Below are 22,957 nucleotides of genomic sequence, written 5' to 3'. Positions count from 1 at the left end.
GGGGACACCGTATGTGTCCAAATGAAGATGTTCCGTAACACGAATCACATCACAGTAACTCAGGGAGCCCCAAGAGCCATTTGAATTTAGTGATTCTTTTAAGATTTAAGTTCATGTTCATTATAAAAAGGTCTTGCATTTATGTCCCTACAGGGCAATAATGAAACTAATCCACCCTCCAATAAACTTAGCCAATGATTAATCAATGTCAGATAAAGTCACCATAAACCGGAGAGTGATGATTTAAAAAAAAAAAAAAAAAAAGCAACACGTTGTAATGCTATCTTACTCTGTGGTCAGAAGAGAAGGCCTTTATTGCGGAGACCGCCATGAGGAATTATTAATGACTGACAGCAGGAGTGAGTGGCCCATGGGCTCACAGTGGGAATTGAACAGAGCTGGGCCAAGATGGGTGACATTTTTAATACACCCACATTCATTCTTGGCAATTCAGCCATTCAACTGTGGCATCTCCAAAAGCAAAACCACTGCAGTCCCAAATTCCATAAGCCTTCAGAGTTGGCAGAAACCTTAGAGACCATCCAAAAACCCAGACACGTCCCTGAAGCCTCGCTTTTCTTCATCCTCCACTTCCAATCCACCAGCATGTCTTACTGGTCTACCTCCAACATCATTTCTGAAGCTGTGCATTTCACCAAGGCCACTGCCACCACCCTGGTTCTGGCCACCAACCTCTAATGCCACCAGTAGGCTTCCCTACTTTTATCAGTCCTTCCTGAGATCACACACATACAGCCTGCATGTGTAATTGAAATCATGCCACACCCATGCTTCAAGCTCCGGGAGTTTTCCTCCGGCACCCACCACAGCAACAATAAAAATCTCAATTCCTTGCTGGGTGTATTAGTTTCTTGAGGCTGCTTTTACAAAATCCCACAAGTGTGGTGGCTTAAACAACAGACATGGGTTCTCTCACAGTTTGGAGGCCAGAAGTCTGAAATTCACGTGTTAGGAGGGCAGGGGAGAATCCTTCCTCGCTCTTTCCCCGGCTTCCGGTGGCGGCCATCAGTCCCTGGCATTTCTTGGCTTCCAACAGCATCTCTCCACTTTCTGCCTCTGTTGTTACGGCATAGTTTCCTGGGTGTCTCCATATTCACGTGCCTTTTCCTCTCCTTAGAAGGATGCCAATCAGGGGCGCCTGGGTGGCTCAGGTCATGATCCCAGGATCCCAGGATTGAGCCCCGCATCGGGCTCTCTGCTCAGCAGAGAGCCTGCTGCCCCCCCCCACCCCGCCTGCCTCTCTGCCTACTTGTGATCTCTGTCAAATAAATAAATAAAATCTTTAAAAAAAAAAAAAGAAGGATGCAATCAGTTTGGATGAGGGCCCACCCCAATGACCTCATCTAAACTTGATTCCATCAGCAAAGACCCTATTTCTCAATAAGGTCCCATTCACAGATATCAAGAGTTGGAATTTCAATATTTTGGAGGGATATAATTCAACCCATAACACAAGTACCCCCCTCACACACACAGGGCTCCCACCACACCAGTCTTCTCCCCATCTGTACATGCACCACACTCAACTCATCTGGCCCAGGAAATAGTTCTTCCTATAGTTACTCTTATCTCTGCACAACGGGCTCCTACTCATTGTTCAGCTGAAATGTCACTTCCTCCAAAAGGTTCTCTCTGATCCCCCTCATTTAAAGGGTTTCAGAGAGGGCGCCTGGGTGGCTCAGTAGGTTAAGCCTCTGTCTTCGGCTCGGGTCATGATCTCAGGGTCCTGGGATCGAGTCCCGAATCGGACTCTCTGCTCGGCAGGGAGCCTGCCTCCTCCTCTCTCTCTCTCTCTCTGCCTGCCTCTCTGCCTACTTGTGATCTGTCTGTCAAATTTAAAAAAAAAAAATCTTTAAAAAATATTTTAAAAAATAAAGGGTTTCAGAGAATCACCCCACATCGACTCTCTGCCCTCATCACTCTGGTACTGCCTGGACGCATTCATGTACTTGCTTACTGGTCCATCTTCCCTCATTAGGATGTGAGCTCCATGCAGGCAGGGGCCCTGTCTGTCCTGTTCACTCCTGTGGCCCAGTGCCTTGACCAGTGCCCAGCACCAGGCTTTCAATGGATATATACTGAATAAAGAAATAAGTAAGTTATCTTACAGATGAGGAAACTAGGGAGCGGTAGGCATCACGCGTCTTTTTCTACTAAATGACACATTCTGAATCTAGAACATGGATATCCGTCTAAACCAGTATGCAGCACCACCTTCTTTGCAAAGGGCCATCAAGTAAATATTTTAGGCTTTGCAGGTCACCCACCCCGCATCACTGCCACTCAACTCTGCCATGACAGCACCAAAGGCAGTCAGAGCGTGGCTGTGTCCCAACAAAGCCTTCTTTATGGGCACTGGAATTTCATATCATTTTTACATGTCACAATTATCATTCGTCTTTGGGGTTTTTTCCAAGCCTTTCAAAATGTAAAAAATATTCATAGCCCACAGGTCAGATAAGACCCACAGATATGGCTCGAGTTTGCCAACCCCTATTCTAAATTCATGCATGTATATCCACTGATAATATACTGTTTGAGGAAAGTGCAGCATGTTATACAATAGTAGCTCATGCCAAGCCCTACAGCGAGCACCGGAGCATAAGAGCACTAGACCTACCAAGGTCCATGATGTATTATCCTCAATTAACAAATAAGGACAAGTAACGCTCTGAGATCTTAAGCTCCTAACTCAAGGTGACACAACCCCAGGACTGGAACTCAGGCTCCATCATGTTATATGCTCTGACTACGGTGCATAATAAAATCATATTCACAGCAAGGACGGCACTAACCAGCTGAAAGTAATCGCTAACTAATGTGCCAGGAGCCATTAACAGCAGTTTATTGACATAAACCAGAATCCAGTCTTCACAGCAATCCTAGGACATGAGAATTCTTTTCACCCCCATTTCACAGATGACAACATCCAGGTACGAGAGGTGACTGGGCTTGCAGGTAGTAGAGCCCAGGACGAAACCCGGGCATGCCTCCAAAGCCTTCCTCCCGCCTAAGGCTCTGCGAGCCTGGCCAGCCGGCCCCAGGCCCCTGCCACCACACTTACCGGCCACCTGCAGCCACACTCGGAACCACCGAGTCTCGTTCAGGACCTCCTGGCAGGTGTAGTTGCCCTCATCCTGCAGCCTCAGCGCCCTGATGTGCAGCGAACTGGCATCTGCCAGAGAGAAGCGGGGCTCAGCCGGCGGGAAGCTGGAATTGGAGGACAGGAGGAAGACAGGCTCCGAGTCATTCCGGTACCAGGTTACCGGGCCCCTTGGTCCCGAGACGTTGCCACAGTGCAGAGTAATGTTCTCGTGAACCTCTCCAATGACCAGAGCCTCCAACCCTGCACGAGGAAGGTCAGGCTGTTACTACATCTCTTCATCTCTGAACACCCTCCCGGTGAACCATCCCTCTGCATTAGGATTAAAAAAATAATAAAAATAAAAAAATAAAAATAAATAAAAATCAGGTGTGTGTGTGTGTGTTTAAGATTTTTTTTGTCTTTTAATTTGTTTGACAGGTATCACAAGCAGGCAGAGGCGGGAGGGGAAGCAGACTCCCCACCCAGCAGAGAGCCCGATGGGCGGCTGGATCCCAAGACCCTGGGATCATGACCTGAGCCGAAGGCAGAGGCTTTAACCCACTGAGCCACCCAGGCGCCCGCAGGGGTGTGTTTTTAAGCACTCTGTGGAGATTACTGCCAGGGCTAATGATGAACCTGCCGTGAATGGCAACCACAGAGATAGCCCCAGATCTCCCTCTCCCCGCACCATCCGCACCCGGCACCGCAGGACTGCTCTGCACTCCCACCCCGAAGCCCCGCTGGATCACGTGGCTTGCTCTGGCCAATGAGGTGTTAGCAGACGCGATGCTCACAGAGGCTTAAGCACTTCGTTTAACTGGTCTTGCTCACTCACGCCTCCTGCCATCACCTGGAGCAGGACATGCCCGTGATAGGACCCAGGAGGAGGATGAGAGCTACATGTGCAGACCCCAGGTGTCTCAATCATCTGAGCTGAGGCCCGTCCAGATCAGCCGTCAGCCACCCAGTGGATGCCCAGATACGTGTGAGCCCAGGCAAGATCAGTACAGCCGACTAACCCCAGCCTTCCAGCTGTAATGAGCACTTACGGTCATCTTGTGATTGTCATGCAGTACTAATGTGGCAGTAAATAACCCATACAGAACCCAAGTGGTTTTATTTGCCTGGAAATCCAGAAGGGGAATGCAGGGAAGAGGGCCTGGGCTTTGTTCCCACCTTCCTACTGCTGGCTCTCGCCATCGCTGGTGCAAACGATCCTGGTAGTCAAAGCTCTCTTGCCACTCCAACTTTGGCCATGCCCTGTGTTAGGCACTGGGGAGCCAGTAATGGGCAACACAGAGACAGACCTCCAGGATCTCACAGTCTAGCGGGGGAAACAGACAATAAACTGGCAATCATCATCCAGGGTGATCAACACCATGACACGGCCTCAGAGAAGGGGATCCTAAGCCCAGCTGGGGTGACTGCCAGGGAAGGCTTCCTCAAGGAGGCCACAATGAGATCTCCTGGACAGGTAGGAATTAGCCAGGTAGACAGGAAGATAGGGTTCCCAGGCAGAGGGAACAGCGTGTTCAAAAGCCCAGATCAGCAGCAGCAGCGTCACGTTAGAAAGTGCCAATTATCAGGTCCCACCCCAGAATATTTAAATCAGATAAATCCCCTATCTAGGGGTGGAGGTGAAAGGTAGCACTGCATTTTAATAAGCCCTCCAGGTGATTCTTTTTTTTTTTTTTTAAGATTATTTATTTATTTATTTATTTATTTTGAGAGATCACAAGTAGGCAGAGAGGCAGGCAGAGGGAGAGAGGGGGGGAAGCAGGCTCCCCGCTAAGCAGAGAGCCTGATGCGGGGCTCAATCCTAGGACCCTGGGATCATGACCTGCATCGAAGGCTTATCTCCAGGTGATTCTGATGCTCACTCATGACTGACAGGTATGAAGGGCAACCGATCTGGCACAGACTGTCACCAGGTAACAAGAAGCAAATTTGCTTTTCAGCCCAGTTGCTGAGAGGTGTCAAGACATAACAGCCCCCCTCCACAATCAATGTCCAAATACAAAGAGGCCGCAGGCACAGAACTAATGGGCAAAACCTGTTAGGAGTCTTCTACTCATGTTGTTGCACTCAGTAGATGGGAAAGGTGTGACGCCAAGAAGGAACGTGGGCTAGATCCATGTTCTACTGTGAGAAGGTAGCAGGGTGGGACCAGAAGCTAGACTTCTTGCTGTCCTCTTAAATGTTCTCTTTCCACCACATCAGAAGTTTTCAAAGCATGTGAATACACTGGGGTTTGTGAAAGGTGGTATTTCATTAAAAAATAAATTGCCGTTGACAACTGGGCATCCGCGTACAAAAGAATGAGGTTAGGCCCCTTACCTCACATCATATATAAAAATTAACTCAAAATTGGGGCACCTGGGTGACTCAGTGGGTTAAAATCTCTGCCTTCGGCTCAGGTCATGGTCCCAGGGTCCTGGGATTGAGCCCCACATCGGGCTCTCTGCTCAGCATGGAGCCTCCTTCCTCCTCTCTCTCTGCCTGCCTCTCTGCCTACTTGTGATCTCTCTCTGTCAAATAAATAAATAAAATCTTAAAAAAAAATTAACTCAAAATGGACCATAGCTCTAAATGTAAGAGCTAAAACTATAAAATGCTTAGAAAAGAAAAAAGTTATAAATCTTTGTCACTTTGGGTTAAGCAATGGTTTCTCAGGACACTAAATTCACAAGTAACGAAAGAAAAATGACTAAATTGGATTTTGTCAAAATAGAAGTTTTTGTGCATCCAAGGATACCATCCAGAGAGTGAGAAGAGAAACTACAGACTGTGATAAAAATGTTTGCAAATCACCTGATGACAGGTTTGTATCCAGAACATATGAAGAACTCTCACAACTCAAAAATAAAAAGATAATACCATTTTAAAAATGGGCAAAGGGGGAGCCTGGGTGGCTCGGTGGGTTAAGCCTCTGAGTTCGGCTCAGGTCATGACCTCAGGGTCCTGGGATCGAGCCCCGAATCAGGCTCTCTGCTCACTGGGGACCCTGCTTCCCACCCTCTCTCTGCCTGCCTCTCTGCCTACCTGTGATCTTTCTCTCCCTGTATCAAATAAATACATAAAATCTTTTAAAAAATTAAAAATAATAAATAATAAAAAATAAAAAATGGGCAAAGGATCTGAATGGATATTTCTCCAAAAAGATATACGGAAGGCCCATAAGCACATGAGAAGATGCTCACCATTAGTCACTAAGGCAATGAAAAGAAAACCACAATAAGACACATACCACTTCATACTCACTGGAATGGCTAAAATCAAAGACCACAGCAAATGAATACTGGCGAAAATGCAAAGAAACTGGAATCCTTACGCATCGTTGGTAGGATTTTTTTCATTGGGCTGCTCCTTTGGAAAACGGCGTGGCATTTCCTCATAAGGTTAAAGTCACAACATGACTCAGCAATTCCACCCCAAGGTGTAGATCCAGGAGAAATGAAAACCTAGGTCTTCACAGACTTTACATGTGCATTCACAGCAGCATTATTCATCACTGCCAAAAGATGGAAACAACCCAGGATGCCTGGGTGGCTCAGTGGGTTAAAGCCTCTGCCTTCGGCTCAGGTCATGGTCCCAGGGTCCTGGGATCAAGCCCCACGTGGGGCTCTCTGCTATGCAGGGAGTCTGCTTCCCCCTCTCTCTGCCTGCCTCTCTGCCTACTTGTGATCTCTGTCTGTTAAATAAATTAAAAAAAAAATGATGGAAACAACCCACATGCCCACCAGCTGATGAATGGACAAATAAAATGTGGTATATCCATCCAGGGAAATATTATTTGGCCGTAAAAAGGAATGGAGTGCAAACCGCAGCATGCATGAATCCTGCCAACATTACAGTAAGTGAAAGAAGGCAGTTCTAAAAGACTCCATACTGTGTGATTCCATTTATATGAAAAGTCCAAAATAGGCAAATCTATGGAGATCGAAAGTAGATTAGCAGTAGTTGTCTAGGGTTGGGGCAAGTGGGTTGTCGGGGGTTGGTGGGGGGGAAGTAGTGAGGAGTGACTGCTAATAGTGAAGGATACTGCGATACTGCTTTCTTTCTTTCTTTTTTGGAATGATGAAAACATTCTGGACTCAATTAGTGGTGACAGTTGCACAATCTTGTGAATATACTAAAAACCACGGAATTATATACTTTAAAAGGGTGAATAAATGATATCTCAATAAAGCAGTTAAGAAAATAAATAAACTGCCACCTGCCTCTGAAAAGCCTTCCCTATTATAAACAGTAACAATGATATGCTTTTGATCTTTTGTCTACTTAGAAGGGGCTCCTTCTAACGCTGGAGCCTGGAGCAACAGGACGTTCCAACTATCACCTCATCTTGGGTGCCACACCACTCCCAAATGCCAGGACAACATGAGAAACAAACAAAAAAAGAAACCAAAAAAACCAAAAAACCCCAAAAAACCACCCCAAAACCAAAAAACTCTAAGCCACTCACTGGAAGGCAGACAATGTCATGTAATGCTAGAGATTCCAAAACAGCAGGAAAGGCTTCTGAACAATGACTTTGAAAAGCAGGTGAGAATTCTTTTTAAACCATTAAGGCCTGAGAACCCAAGTTCTCAGAGGCAATGCGTACCGAGGAGAGAAGATGAACTGTAGAATTACAGACCTGCCCCTTCCCGGCTCCCTGGAAGGTGAATAAAGAAAGAACCTGGAAAAGCCCTGGCAAAAGTCTCATTCTGGAACTTGAGCGAACATTGTCTTCTCCTCCAAGGAGCAGAAAGACGCAATCATAAAAGAAGCCATTTCAAGGCATTTCACTTTGCTTTGCTCACTCCATTCTTTTTAACCACTGAAGCTGAAGGTGACCTTGAAGGTCATTTTGTCCTGACATGTGGCAAGTCCTGAGGGCTGGGTTCAAGATGAGGCAGGCTGAGCCCCAGCTGAGTGGAAAAGAATTTGGTCATCTGTTAGTGACCTCTGTCGAACAGGGACACCCAGGGGCAGTCCTCGAGGGTGCACTGGTTCCATGCTTGATCATTCCATACTCCCTAATTTCACAGATGAGAAAACTGAGGTTCAGAAAGCTTAAGTGAGGGCGCCTGGGTGGCTCAGTGGGTTAAGCCGCTGCCTTCGGCTCAGGTCATGATCTCAGGGTCCTGGGATCGAGTCCCGCATCGGGCTCTCTGCTCAGCAGGGAGCTTGCTTCCCTCTCTCTCTCTGCCTGCCTCTCTGTCTACTTGTGATCTCTCTCTGTCAAATAAATAAATAAAATCTTAAAAAAAAAAAAAAGAAAGAAAGAAAGCTTAAGTGATTTCCCTAAGGGCCCACAAAAGTCATTAGGAGAGCTGGGACTGTCACGGAGGTCTTCAGTCCTTTGAGTCATAGGGATTTATCCTGGTCTCCCGATCAGACAGGATGAGACAACAAGACATCCTAATAGTTTGTGTTACCATAAGTTGTCCACATGGTATCCACAGGGTCCCTGAAGGCCTCCCTTCCCCCACCTTAAATTCAGAATATGGACCTAAGGAGGGAGCGATATAAGCAACCATTTCCCAATGCTACCCTCCTACTACCACTCACAGAGTTGGGATTGTACCCCAACACTTATTTTTTTTCCTGCCAACTTTTCCCCAAGAAGGACCGGAGATTTACAAGCTGAGGGGACAGTGCAGGCGTGAACACTGTCGGAGTGAAGTAACAGTTTTTTTCCCTAAGATAACTCCCAATTTGAAAACAAACAGCAAAAACACACCCAGCTAGGGAAGCCCACTGGCACTATCCATGAAGGTGAACTTGGCCTGATAGCAAAATGACCGGGCATGGCAGTGAAGGAAGCGTCCCTGTGTGGTGAGCTGCAGCCAGGCTCAAAGCTGGTTCATTCCAGAATGATGACTGTCACCCAGGGTTCTGATGTCCCAAGGCCCCTGATGTTCACGGAGCAGTAAATACAGCAGACAGCCGGTGAGAAGGGAACAATAGTCTTTAACTTCTGGGGAGAGCCAACTGGAGACTGTCCTCTCCTCCTCCCCATAGCACAGTGACCACTACGTGAAACACCAGCAGGGACCCTCAGGTAAGGTCCCTAGAAGAGGGTCAGGACTAAGTACTACAACAGGAGAGGTGGAACAAATCTGGGGTCACAAGCCCTAGAGAGAAGGTGTAACCACTGCTCAGTTCCAGGTGGGAAAGCCGGGGCGGCCCAATCATCACATTTTTCCAGATAAACTGGAAACCTAGATTATGGGAAATTTTACTGTTTTTAAATGATTGCCGAAAACAAAACAAAATCTTATGACAGCCTAATGGTTAGGAACTTTTGGCACTTGCTGCTAGGAAGCTGGGGGCGGGGGACAATTCCTGTTACAGGAATCGGTCAGCAGTGTGTGCAGGCATGGGCTACACAGAAAATAACACCCCAGGGCGCCTGGGTGGCTCAGTGGGTTAAGCCTCTGCCTTCAGCTCAGGTCATGATCTCAGGGTCCTGGAATCAAGTCCCGCATTGGGCTCTCTGCTCAGCGGTAAGCCTGCTTCCCCCTCTCTCTCTGCCTGCCTCTCTTCCTGCTTGTGATCTCTCTCTCTCTCAAATAAATAAATAAAATCTTATAAAGGGAAGAAAGAAAGAAAGAAAGAAAGAAAGAAAGAAAGAAAGAAAGAAAGAAAGAAAAGAAAATAAGAAAGAAAGAAAATAACATCCCAAGTATTCTGACAAGGTACACCACCTCCTGGCCCCATCTCGTTTCCCTCTACCTGAGTACTTGCTCTCACTACTTGTCACGCTGCCCTGCACACAAAATACACACATTCACTGGTGCATTAAATTCAAAAATGTTTTTTCAATATTTCTGTATCCTATATATTTTTGTAAACAACCTGTAAACTTAGTGTTACAAGGGAGAGCACAGATGAAGCATTTAAGGCCTTCTGCCAATCATGTCAAGTGGAAGAGGTCATGTCAAGTGGAAAGGCGAGTTTTCTGAAAGTCTAAAATTACTTCAAAATAAAAAGGATTTGTTTTGTGTTTCTTTAAGGCGAAGGACGGAAGGCATGGTTTTTGAATGTGCTAATCCGCACAGGTTGGCTTGCAAGGGTGTGTAGGGAAATCCACAGGTTACAAGTGCAAGGCGAATTCAACCTTGGGCAGAGGAAGGAGAGAATAAAGGAGCCTGGAGTTTGAGCCCCAGCGCAGCAGGTAAAACCAGAAAGCAAATTTACATCCGACGCTTAAAAAAAAAAAAAAAAAAATCAGCCCACAACAAAATGCCACTTTCCCCCCTACACGCGCCTCTCCAATTTTCCCATCTTCAAAATTTCCATCTTCGAATTCCCCAATTCTCCCATCACCTCTCTGCAGGCCCTCTACAGCCTCGCTGGCTGCCCACTCCAAGACGCTGGGGATATCTTGCCCTCCATCAGGCGCCCGAGAAAATTCCTTCCTGCAAAAGGAGCCGGGCAGCTAGCAGGAAACTCAAGACCCTCCCGGGGCGGCTCCGGGGCCGCGGCCACAACTGGCTCCCGCGGAGTCGGAGGGAATTGGGTCCCTGGCTCTCCTCTTTGCCTGGCAAAACTCAACTTTTCCCTCCGGATCGCGGCCCCTTACCTGCGGCGACCCAGCGGGCCAGCAGCACCCCGAGGCAGACAAGGACCTGCGGCTGGGACGGCCGGACGCCTGCGGCCATCTCGCCCCAGATGCGGGCAGGGACTCCTCAGGAATCGCAGGCTCCGGCGGGGTGGGGGTGCGTCCCCACCCCCAGGGCCCCGGCCCCTGGGGTACTGAGTGCTCCTCCCAGGTCCTCGGAACGACAGAGGAGCCCCACTCTCCGCAGTCCCCGGGAAGGATGCTAGAGCTGAGCCCGATGTCCGGCGGTGGGAACAGCCTGGGGCTGCCGGCGCGGTTCTGTCTCGGGAGCGCCCGGCCCGGGGTGGGAGGGCGCACCCCGCCCTCTGCGCCCGCCACCCACTCCGGCTCGCGGAAAACAACAGGCGCGGGACTCCCTCCCGCCTCCCATCCAGGCGGGAGCCCAACTTCCTCTACCTTGGCTGGGGAGGAGGGCTTTATGCAAAGGGCGCGCGGCCGGGCGCGCCGAGCCGACTCCGGCCCGGCCGGGGGTGGAGCGCGAAGGCCGGTCCCTCCCCAAGCCCACTCCGCCCGGGACGGCCGCCTGGAGTCGCGGGGACAGCTGGGCCCGGCCGAGCTCTGCAGCTGCCGCAGGACGGCACCCCCGCTCCGGCTCGCCGGCTGCTTCCCCCTCCCGGGCGCTCCGGCTGCAGCACCCGGAGGAGCGTGGCCAGCCGGAGGGGCGGGCTGCCAAGCTGCAGAATTCAGGGTCCCCTCGGCGTCCCTGCTTAGCTCTTCTGGGGTTCTCGTGTGCTGTCCCGTGCTCAGGGCGGCTGCCAAGGCCGCCATGGCTGTCTTCTACCCTTTGCCCAACGAAGAAGACAAGTCTAGAGCAGGAGAAAGATGATCCCTTAGACCTCCAGCCAAAAGCGCCACGAGACTCCTGTACTCCTGTGAACGAGCTGAGACCACACAGCAAGATCGAGAACCCAGGGGTCAGCAGAACTCGTTCTCAGAGCTCTCTGTCCCCTGCGCCCCCCAACCGCAACCCCATTCAGTCTGATTCCCAGAGAGCCGAAATCCCTCTGTCCTGCCACATCCTCGCCCCATCCTGTCCGAGGAAAAACAAGGTTACCATATCCTCAGGAAAAGCTGATACTTGAAACTGCCCTAGGCGGAATTTCCTTAAAAAAAAAAAAAATGCAATTAGTACAGTAAAATATTACTTGCAGACTCTAAGAGGTGGGTACAGTGGTGTTTGCCTTCTTACAACTTTTCTGCATGTTTGAAAATGTTCATCATAAAATACTGGGGCAAAAACCCAAAAATTGCTATTAAGAAACATCACTGAAAAAAAAAAAGAAAAAAGAAAAAAAAGAAACATCATCTGTTCTGTTGCCCAAAAGGCCCCTTATTGAAATACTTCTTCCATGATGAAATCCTTTTGAAACGAATAAAAACAGTGTGTTTTGCCTGATGAACTGAGCCATAAAATTGCATAAAATGGTTCTTCCCTTTTCCCTCTTTTGCAAAGTGATTTAACTCTTCAGCCGGCTCTCCTTTCCCTTCAGTTTCATGTTTCATCTTTTACCTTGTGATGGAAGGTAAATTCTCTCCTAGCTGGCCTCTTCCTGTTTCCTCAGTGCTTGGCACCATGTAACCACCCACGATGTATTTGTTAAGTAAACAAATGAGAGTTCATTGGTTTTGATACTGTAGCTCCCCAAGCTTTTCTGGCAAACTCCTAACTTCTTACCTTACATTCCCCACCTGAAGCAAACAAGATAGAAGTCAAATCAATAGCTGGCAAGTTTCCCGCTGAGGATCTGGAATTTTCTGTGATCCTGGTGGTACCTCAGGTGGGGAATTGCACAGGACAGCCCATGCTGATATATTTGCTGAGTCGAATGCAAGGTGCTTATGACCAGTTCTCCAACCCCCAAGAAGGATCAACTTCCTTCAGGATGGTTTACAATGCTGACTAGTTTGCATGGCTGGGGCCTTTTAGAAACTTTGTCTCATTAGGCCCTCCCTACAACCCTTGTACCCAAGAAATCATGCAACCCCGCTGAATAAATGAGCTCTAGAAGGGTAAACTCCGAGTCACTGAGCTGGCTGGTGGCAAAGCCAGGACTGGGGTCCATCTCTGTCCCACACAAAGTCCAGCCAAACAGAATAATTTTGTTACCTATAAAAAGGCTACCATGGTCTGGATGCTTTGGGGGGGTCACTGGGCCGGCAGACATGGGCATGCCCCTGAGCAGGGCTCCCAGGACGGCTGTGTGGCCCAGGAAACACCCACTCTCTCTGGTTTGGGTATGGGCTGTGGCCAACCGTGAGACAGGAGCTGTCAGGAAATGCCCCACCCTGATGTCCCGTAGCTGCTCAGGCTGCTCTGGACAGTAGAAAGCACCCTGTCTAGACCAGTGACCAGTGAGGGTTCACCGTGGGGTCCCTAACAAAGTAGAGACCTTTTAGAGCCTTAGTTCTATGATCTGTGCCTCACGGGTTGTTGGAAAGACACAGTGACTTGATTTGCAGGAAGGCACTCAGCAAAGAGTTGTTAAAGCATCAACCCCAATCTATAGTCATATATTGTATTTATTTGACAGAGAGAGAGAGAGAGAGAGAGATCACAAGTAGGCAGAGAGGCAGGCAGAGAGAGGGGGGGAAGCAGGCTCCCTGCTGATAAGAGAGCCTGATGTGGGGCTCGATCCCAGGACCCCACAACATGACCCAAGCCGAAGGCAGAGGCTTAACCCACTGAGCCACCTAGGCGCCCCTATAGTCATATATTAATCCTAAATCCCATAGGCACATATTAAACATGAGGCTCAAACCCCTCTCTGCTCAGGCTGCTACACAGTCCTGTTTTTATTTTGTTTTGTTTTCACCTCCAATGAATTGACAAAACGTCCTCTCGGCTAAGTGCTTTACCTACCTGAACTCATTGACTCCTCAACACAACCCTGAGATCGGGAATTAGAGAGGGCTCAGAGAAGCCAGGTGACACAGCAAGGGAATGGGTGGGTGGGGGTGGGGGAGTTGATCTGACTCCAGGTCCAAGGCACAGTTGTCTTATTCAGTCTTGGAGGGAGGGACAGCATGGGGCTCCTGCCTGACTCCGTAGCCAGCCCTCCTACAGACTGGGTCTCTGAGGCCATCAAGCTACCTATTATTTCTGCCCGGCTACTCCTCTTCTCCTGTCCTCTCCCTAGAGGTAACGCTGAAAGGTTTCTTAGCAACAACCTGCTTCTCTGTTAAACCTAGAGATATATTCTCCTGGGGGCTTCGGAAAGAGCAGGTCAATCAGGAACAGCTGGGGTAGCCGCCTGGCTAGTCAGTAGGCTCTGTACCCCAACACTTCCAGAAGCATAAAGAGGGGCATGACCATCCTGCCTGTACCCCCATGGAGAGGCCTGGGACCCACAGGCTGGCACCTCAAGGGACAGGGACAACAAAACCAACCTGGCTTGTTCTCTGGAAAAGAAAGCTTGCTAAGCCGTCCCCAAACACCACCTCCTCCTACTTCTCCTCTGCCTTCTGCCCAGAAGAAACAAACTAGCATACAGAGGCCATAGCAGGAAAGTTCCTAAAATCAGGCAAAGTTCTAAGAAGAAGCTGGCAGGATGAGATAACAAAGTGGAAAAAATGGAGAGTTGTCAAATGAGTCTACTATTTTGGACCAGAGCCTCTCCTCTCTGGACTGGAGAACAGGAGGGTGAAGTTTGGTATCTCTGAGCGGCAAGAACCACAGAACGTGGAAGGTGGACCCAAACCCAGAAAGCAAAATGGTGCATAAAGACAGATCAAGGATGGGGCGCCTGGGTGGCTCAGAGGGTTAAGCCTCTGCCTTTGGCTTGGGGTCCTGGGATCAAGCCCCGCATTGGGCTCTCTGCTCAGCGGGGAGCCTGCTTCCTCCTCTCTCTCTGCCTGCCTCTCTGCCTGTGATTTCTGCCTGTCAAATAAATAAATAAAATCTTAAAAAAAAAAAAAAAGACAGATCAAGGAAATGACCAGCCAGTTCCCTGAAAAATGGGCAGCTGGGGGGTGGGGCTGAAGGGAGAGGGATGGCTCACCCACCTAAGAGATGAATGCAGCCTAGCAGGTAAGCTGGTTACTGTCTAATCGCAGACTCTCCTGCTGGTGGTGACTGGGGGGCAGGGGCGGGGCTTGACTTGTAGTATTTGCCAATTTGCCTGGTGTAAATACTTCCACGATTACCAATTCCAGGCTGTCACTGGGAAGTGACTTTACTGGATGTAGAGTCAGTTCTCCCAAGCCAGCACCCCCGGAATACACCACTTTCCCCCAGTGGCATAACTCCAAGGTGGGAAACTTTCGACTAGATGGCCCAGGAGCCGAACAGATGACTCAAGTAGAAAACATTCTTTGATCGGTCTCCGGTTCTTTGATCTCACACTGCTGAATGTCATTTGTTGGCCAAAATAAATGTGATTTTCCTATCTTCAAATTGGAACATATGGGTTGATAGCAGCAAGTGTATTTATTTAATTTACGGCAGTAGAAGAAGTTAGTAAACTCGGGATTTCCAGGGAAAACTTGGAGGAAACATATTTCCAAAGTTGACACACTTATTCTTAGATGGCATTTGCTTTTGCCTGATTATAAGCATATCAATCTCACTCTAGAATAATGAAAAACAAAACAACAGGAAATAAAGTGTAACTATAACCCATCTAGAAATTGTCAGTAACGTCACTAGAAACCTCTAGTCATGTCTGCTGAGTTCCAGTGTGTGTATGTGTGTGTTTAACAAAGCTGGGATGACATTTTTATACGAAGTTTTGTCTCCTGCTTGTTTCTTTAGCAGGGATATACATTTCTTTTTTTTGAAGATTTTTTATTTACTTATTTGACAGAGAGAGAGATCACAAGTAGGCAGAGAGGCAGGCAGAGGGGCTGGGGGAAGCAGGCTCCCCGCTGAGCAGAGAGCCCGATGCGGGGATCGATCCTAGGACCCTGAGATCATGACCCGAGCTGAAGGCAGAGGCTTAGCCCACTGAGCCACCCAGGCGCCCCAGGAATATACATTTCTTTAGCACAGATATGCATTGCGATTTTTTTTTTTTTACAAGAAACTAGACTTTAACTGGAAAAGTAATAAAACATGAATGGTAAAAAAAAAAAAAATTTCAAATGCACCTTGCTGACATTGTGCTAAGTGAAATAAGCCGTCACAAAAAGAAATACTGTGTGATTCTACTTATTTGAGGTGCCTCATGCAGTCAAATTTCTAAGAGAGACTTAGAAGTCTGGTTGCCAGGGGCTGGGGGGAGAGGTGTGTGGGGGAGAGGGTATGGGGGTTTCAGTTTTGCAAGATGGAAAAGATGGGTTCTAGAGGCAGATGGTGTGATGGTTGCATAACATTGTGAATGTACTTAATGCCTCTGAACTGTAACTTAAATAGGTAAAGATGGTAAATTTTATGTTATACATATTTTACCACTATTTAAAAAACTTTTAAATGCAGAAGAAAATGGGGAAGCAGGAGAACAATGAGAAAATAATAATACACACATGGGACAGAGAACAGAGACACTTCACTGGTATTTGTGAACTGAGTCATACCGAAAAAATCCAAGCAATTTTACAGTGAAATTCTTTTTTTTTTTTTAAGATTTTATTTATTTATTTGACAACAGAGATCACAAGTAGGCAGAGAGTCAGGAAGAGAGAGGAAGGGAAGCAGGCTCCCTGAGGAGCAGAGAGCCTGACAAGGGGCTTGACCCCAGGACCCTGAGATCATGACCTGAGCCGAAGGCAGAGCCTTAACCCACTGAGCCACCCAGGCGCCCCTTACAGTGAAATTCTATCTGAAAAGTAAGTCTTCTGTTCAACTTCTCCTTGTCTCAGTCCTCTTCCCAGTAACAACCAGTCTCACCACCTTCTGGATATTACAGTTTTTGCTGGTTATCTAATATGCACCTGTTGGAATATTATAAAGCCATCAACAGTTGTATTTTCAAAGTTTATGTAATGATAGAAGATTTGGTTATTATGATTACCCAGATGTGTGAAATTCAATGAGGATTTTTTTTTCCCCAATAGCTTTATATACTATGGATTCATTCATTTATTATTTTTTTTAAGTAGGATCTACATGGGGCTTGATCTCAGATTCTGAGATCAAGACTTGAGCAGAGGGGCGCCTGGGTGGCTCAGTGGGTTAAGGCCTCTGCCTTCGGCTTGGGTCATGGTCCCAGGGTCCTGGGATCAAGCCCCACATCAGGCTCTCTGCTTGGCTGGGAGCCTGTTTCCCTTCCTCTCTCTCTGCCTCTCTCTCTGCCTCTCTCTCTGCCTGTCTCTCTGCCTACTTGTGATCTCTGTCTGTCAAATAAATAAATTAATTAATTAAAAAAAAAAAAGACTTGAGTAGAGATCAAGAGTCAGATGCTTAACCTACTGAGCCACCCAGGCACCCCTGAATTCACTCATTTAAAGTGTATGGTTCAGGGGTGCCTGGGTGGCTCAGTGGTTTGGGCTTCCAACTCTTGATTTCTGTTTAGAGCGTGATCTCAGGGTCATGGGGTCAAGCTCTATGTCAGGTTCCATGCTCAGCAGCTTAGGATTGATCTCTCTCTCCCCCTCTCTTCCTCCCCCCTGCATGCTCTCTCTCCAAAATAAATAAATAAATCTTTAAAAATAACTAAAGTGTACGGTTCAGTGGGTTTTGGTTGTCAGAGTTGTCCAGTCGTCCTCACAATTTCTTACATTTGCCACCCCGAAAAGAAACACCTCACTCAGTTATCGCCCTCAATTCTCCCCACCTCCAGCCCCTGGCAACCACGAATCCACTTCCCATCTCTGTGGATTTGGCTGTCCTGGGCATTTCGTATAAACGGAATCAAATGACGTGTGTGGACTCTGGCTGCTTTCACTCAGCATAATGCTCTCAGTGTTCACCGGTGTTATGGGATCTATCTGCACCCCATTCCTTGTTGTGGCCAAATTAAATTCCATGGTATGGAGATACCATATTTGTACTCATCCATTCATTAGGTAATGGACATTCAACAAACATTCAGGCCACGGAGTGACCCTGAGAACTCAGGGCACCTCTTTGCTTGTTTCTTCTCTGCCTTATTTACCCATCACTCCATGAATGTCTTCTGGAAAGAAATTGTTCTTGCTTCCTTGCTGCTCTATGGAGAGCAGGCTGGCTCTCCATAGAGCGGCATGCCCTTCTTTACTACCTTTGGGCTCTGTGTTTGCCTAAGGCCCCGAATGGACATTCAATCAATCAAGTAGCATTTTATGCCATTATTTTTCCTCCTTCTCAAGATTTTAATCAAACTCCTTGGGGGATCTATTGCCAAGAATTCCCAACTTTCTAGGGTTCCAGCATCTGACCACTGCTTGCTTAGTTCTTTCTCCCGAACCTGCAAAAGTTCCCTCCCACTTCTCAAAGCTGAATGTATTAAGCTTAATTCAATTTTAAGATTTTTGCATTCCCTGACCAGGAGAACTTAGTCTTGCTGAATGGTAGAGACATTGTACTACTGGCATCCCATCTTTTTCCAGTGGATGGCTGACTTCCTGTAAGATTTCCAGAAAGTTCCTTCAGAATATATACTGTTTGCGCTTGCCAGCCCCACTGTCCTTGGAGCGTCTCCTTCCGTCTTCTGAGTAAACTTCTGAAGTAGGTACTCTTTCTTACCTACATTTTACTAATAAGGATGCTGAGGCTTGGCAAGGTGAAATAACTTTCCTAATGAGGGCACAGCCTCAAGCCCATGTTTAGTAAGTAACTCACTTCTGCTCTGGGCCTCACATTTTCTTGGAGAAGTAAAAGCTTGGATTGGGGGGACACTTCAAGGATTAAGAACCTTGTGATGAGGGACATCTGGCTGACTCAGTCAGTGGAGCATGCAACTCTTTTTTTTTTTTTTTTTAAGATTTTATTTATTTATTTATTTGAGAGAGAGAGTGAAGGAGAGAGAGCGAGCACAAGCCGAGACAGGGGGAGAAGGGGTAAAGGAGAAAGGGAGAGGAGGAAGCAGATTTCCTGCTCAACAGAAAACCCGAAGCAAAAGCCCGATCCTGGAACCTGGGACCATGACCTGAGCTGAAGGCAGATGCTTACCCAGCTGAGCCACGCAGGCACCCCAGAGCATGCAACTCTTGATCTCCGGGTTGTGAGTTCAAGTCTCACCTTGGGTGTAGAGATGACTTAAAAATAAAATCTTAAAAAAAAGAAAAAGAAAAAAGGAACCTTGTGATCAGAACTTTGTACCCTCTTCCTAGAAAAATGCACATATTCCCAACATTTTAAAAGCAATTTCAAGGAGTTAGGAAAACTGCAAAACCGAATAAGCGTGAAACTCTGAAGCGGAATTGTTGGCTGGGCCCAGGAAGAAGGGAAAAACCTCACTTACAAGCTTGAAGCACCAGGTGGCGCTCTCGGCCCTGAATGGACTCAGGGTTCCACAGCCAAGGTCTTCCGAGAGATAAGAGCTGCGCCAAGCTGCCTGGAACTCAAAGAATTTCAGAGATTATTGGTTCAAACAATAACCCTCACCATCTAGAGGAGGAGAGGAGGCGCAGAGTTGTTAAGAAGCTTGCTCAAGGTCACAGCTCATGGACAAAGCCAGGACTCACTCACTTATGCAAGTTCACACATTTCTGAAATTATCACATAGTTCCCCTACTCTGAACGGAGCACAGTGGACACAATGCAGTATTTTCTCATGACGATTCAAGCAATGAGCTTTTGTGTGTGTGGACATTGTGAGCATTGGCTCCTGCGCTGCGTTATCTGTAAAAACGAGAGGGGCTTATGGCCCTAGCCTGCCATTTCTTTGTTAATTCCACTTGTGGGTGACACAGGTGTTGGTCCTCTCACGCGTCAGGTTTTCTTATGTTTCTATGTGTCCTTAGGAAAGTTATCTTCCCCTTTCTGAGCCTCAGTTTCCAGGGCTGATGAGTGGATTTCATGAGGCACATGTCAGTCAAGTGCCCAGCAGGTAGTAGAGACCCAATAATTGGTAACTGTTAACATAATCATGTTTCTTGCTACTGTCAATATGCTACTTTAATTTGCTACTTGAACTGCTACTTATAGAGCGTCAGCTGGGTGCTTTCACAGGATAGAGGGCATTGGTGGAAACAGAAGGGAGATGGGAGATTAGACTCCTAGAAAAGTAAGTTGCCCTGAGGTTCACTATCCCTAGATCTCCTCTTTCCTTTCAACACGTATTTCTGATCAGAAGGAATGTGAAATTTCAACTTTCAGCAGATTTGTTCATTCTTTGAAGGATGCACACCTTTCAGGGCTCACACACTTTAATGCTGGAGGCCAGCCCCACCAGGGAACACACACAGCCTCAATCGACCCCGCCTCGAGGAGCTCACCTGTATCCCCAAAGCTCCAGCCACATCAGACAACAGCTGTTCCAACCAAACCATGTTCTCACTACACCTCTCTATCCCTCAACCACGTTCTTGCTCTTTCCATTACAAGGGCTGCCCTTTGTTCCCTCCTTCATCTGGATGATTGCCAGCAATGCTTCAAGCTCAAGTGTCCACCTCTTCCAGGAAGTCTTCCGTGATGTATTCAGGAGGCGCAGGTGCCCTTCCTCTGCATTCCCCTAGCGCCCTGCAGAAATTGGTATCCTAGCCCTTGCCATGCTGAGCTGTAATCATTGCTTTCCATGACTGCCTTTCCCACTCCAGCCTGGAGCCTCCTTGAAGGTACAGAGAGTGTCTCATCTATTTCTGTATCCCCAGGGTCTAGCATGAGGCTTGCTGCATAATAGAGGTTCCCAGTAAATGGCAAGTGAACAAATAGAGTGTTGGCCCCAACCGAAGTGGACATTGAACGGAATCCTCAGGAGAGGATTTATTCTGGAAACTCTTCTCACAAAACTCTAGAATCTGGCAGATGGTTCTTCTTTGCCAGAAACTATCTTCTTCTTCTTCTTTTTTTTTTTTCTTAAGATTTTATTTATTTATTTGACAGAGAGAGATCACAAGTAGGCAGAGAGGCAGGCGGGGGCGGGGAGGGGTGAGGCAGGTGAGGGGGTGGAGGGGTGAAGCAGGCTCCCCGCTGAGCAGAGAGCCCGATGTGGGGCTCTATCCCAGGACCCTGAGATCATGACCTGAGCTGAAATCAAGAGTCTAACGATTAACCAACTGAGCCACCCACGAGCCCTTAAAAAACATTTCTAAATGAACAACAAAAAAGGAATGAGGTCTTGATATATGCTACAATATGGATGAATATTAGAAATGTTAAGTGAAAGAAGCCAGACACGAAAGGCCAATGTTGTTTGATTCCACTTACATGAATATTCCAGAAGAGGCAGATCCATTGAGACAGAAACTAGGTTAGTGGTTGCCAGGGGCTGGGTGGATGAGGGGAGGACTATCCCTGGGCATGGAGTTCGTTTCAAGGGGATAAAAATGATCTGGAATCAGACTATGGTGATGGTTGCACAACTTGTGAATATACAAAGACCCACTGAATTGTACACTTTATGTAATGGGTCTTTCTTTTTTTTTTTTTTTTTTAGATTTTATTTATTTATTTGACAGACAGAGATCGCAAGTAGGCAGAGAGGTGGGCAGAGAGTGGGGAGGAAGCAGGCTTCCTGCTGAGCAGAGAGCCTGATGCGGGGCTCAATCCCAGGACCCTGGGATCATGACCTGAGCCCAAGGCAGAGGCTTAACCCACTGAGCCACCCAGGCGCCCCTGTAAAGGGTTTTTTAAAAAGCAAGTGTCTTGGGATGCCTGAATGGCTCAGTTGGTTAAGCCACTCCTGTCGACTCAGGTCATGATCTCAGGGTCCTGGGCTCAAGTCCCACATCAGGCTCCTTGCTCAGCAGAGAGCGTGCTTCTCTCTCTGCCTCTGCCTGCTTCTGCTCACTCTCTCTCTCTCTCTCTGACAAATACATAAATAAATAAAATCTTTTTTTAAAAAAAGCAAGTGTCTTAAGAATATAGACTGTGTGATCTTATCTATGGTTTTTAAAAAAGCTGTATCTTTATATGTTGTCTATAATGCATATGCATGTAAATGCATAATTGGAAGGATAAATAACAAACGGTTAAATGCGGTTTTCTTCAGAGAGGAATACAGAATTTAAAATTTGTTACAGGAACTTTCACTTCCCACAAAATGGACCCAATTGTTTTAAATTGTATTTTTGCAAATTTCCCTTTTAAAACAATGAACATACTTCTTCTGACTTGACTAGCAAAAAAGAGTTTCAAAGCTAGGAAACTAAACTAAGCCAAATTAGTCTAACGACACTGATTATTTGACATATAAAATGTAGAGAAACCATAATTTTTATAATTCTAATGATCAAGGACCATAAATTATAATGAGCCGTAGTATAATTAATATAATACATTTATTACATTATATTTTATTAATATATCTTCAAGTGATTAAAATATAATGAAGTATAAAATAAAATAATATGCATGCATATTCTGCATGTCCCGGGGGCATGGTGATATTTATTCAGCTCTCATCTTTATCAGGTTCCATGCTAACAGGTAAGGGCCATCACTATATACCATTCCCATTTTACAGTGGAGGGAACTGAGGCTCAGAGAGCTCTTGTAGCTTAGAAGCAGTTAAATCCAAGTGTGTCTGACCCAGAACCCAGGCCTTATCCTGTAGTTGGTTAGAAAAGGCCGGAATGCAGGCTGGGAAAGAGCACATGAGAAAATGAAGTCACTAAGGAGGTAGATGTTGAAGACAAGAGCCGTGGACCCTGTGATCTGCAATGTACTTAGGTGAAGATGCCCCCAAAAGGTGGGCTGCACCCTGAGGCGGAGAAGATAAGCAACGGAAGGGAGGGGAACCTGGGTGGCACAGGCAGTTAAGCCTCTGACTCTTGGTCACAGCTCATGTCCTGATCTCATGGTGGTGAGACTGAGTCCCGAGTCGGGCTCCCTGCTCAGTGTGAAGTCTGTTTGAGATTCTCTCTCCCTCTCCCTCTGGCCCTCCCCTCCTCATGCTCTCTCCCTCTCTCTAAAATAAATAAATAGGGACGCCTGGGTGGCTCAGTGGGTTGGGCTGCTGCCTTTGGCTCAGGTCATGATCCCAGGGTTCTGGGATCGAGTCCCAAGTCGGGCTCCTTGTCCAGCAGGGAGACTGCTTCCCTTCCTCTCTCTCTGCCTGCCTCTCTGCCTACTTGTGATCTCTGTCTGTCAAATAAATGAATAAAATCTTTAAAAAATGTTTTTTTAAGTGTATTAGAAAACATATAACATAAAACTGACCATCTTAACTATTTTAATATGTACACTTCAGTAACGTTAAGCACATTCACCTTGTTGTGCA

The 22,957-nt window shown here is 47.1% G+C and overlaps 1 protein-coding gene and 1 long non-coding RNA gene across 3 annotated transcripts in view; one reads left to right on the top strand and one right to left on the bottom strand.

Annotated features, from left to right (window-relative positions):
- The window catches only part of VSIG10 (V-set and immunoglobulin domain containing 10), a 35,628-nt gene extending 24,502 nt beyond the window's left edge, over nucleotides 1–11,126 (bottom strand). Inside the window, exons 1-2 of one of the 2 annotated variants that reach the window (XM_032876181.1) lie at nucleotides 10,680–11,126; nucleotides 3,086–3,367 (exon numbers count right to left, since the gene is read on the bottom strand). In XM_032876181.1, coding sequence (XP_032732072.1) covers nucleotides 3,086–3,367; nucleotides 10,680–10,758 — 361 coding nt within the window. In that variant the 5' untranslated portion in view covers nucleotides 10,759–11,126. The remainder of the gene's footprint in view (nucleotides 1–3,085; nucleotides 3,368–10,679) is intronic. The other variant, XM_032876180.1, reaches the window with a different exon arrangement.
- LOC116878563 lies at nucleotides 1,893–22,681 on the top strand. The gene is made up of 3 exons (XR_004384854.1): nucleotides 1,893–2,115; nucleotides 15,989–15,992; nucleotides 22,663–22,681. It is a non-coding gene; the product is annotated as an uncharacterized LOC116878563 (long non-coding RNA).
- Nucleotides 22,682–22,957: the final 276 nt, after the last annotated feature.

Source organism: Lontra canadensis, unplaced genomic scaffold (genome assembly GCF_010015895.1).
Source record: "Lontra canadensis isolate GAN:19392208 unplaced genomic scaffold, GSC_riverotter_1.0 scaffold58, whole genome shotgun sequence".
In the NCBI taxonomy this organism is placed as follows: Eukaryota; Metazoa; Chordata; class Mammalia; order Carnivora; family Mustelidae; genus Lontra; species Lontra canadensis.
The sequence above is the reverse complement of the archived record's forward strand: the minus strand, read 5'-3'. Positions and strand labels throughout refer to the sequence as shown.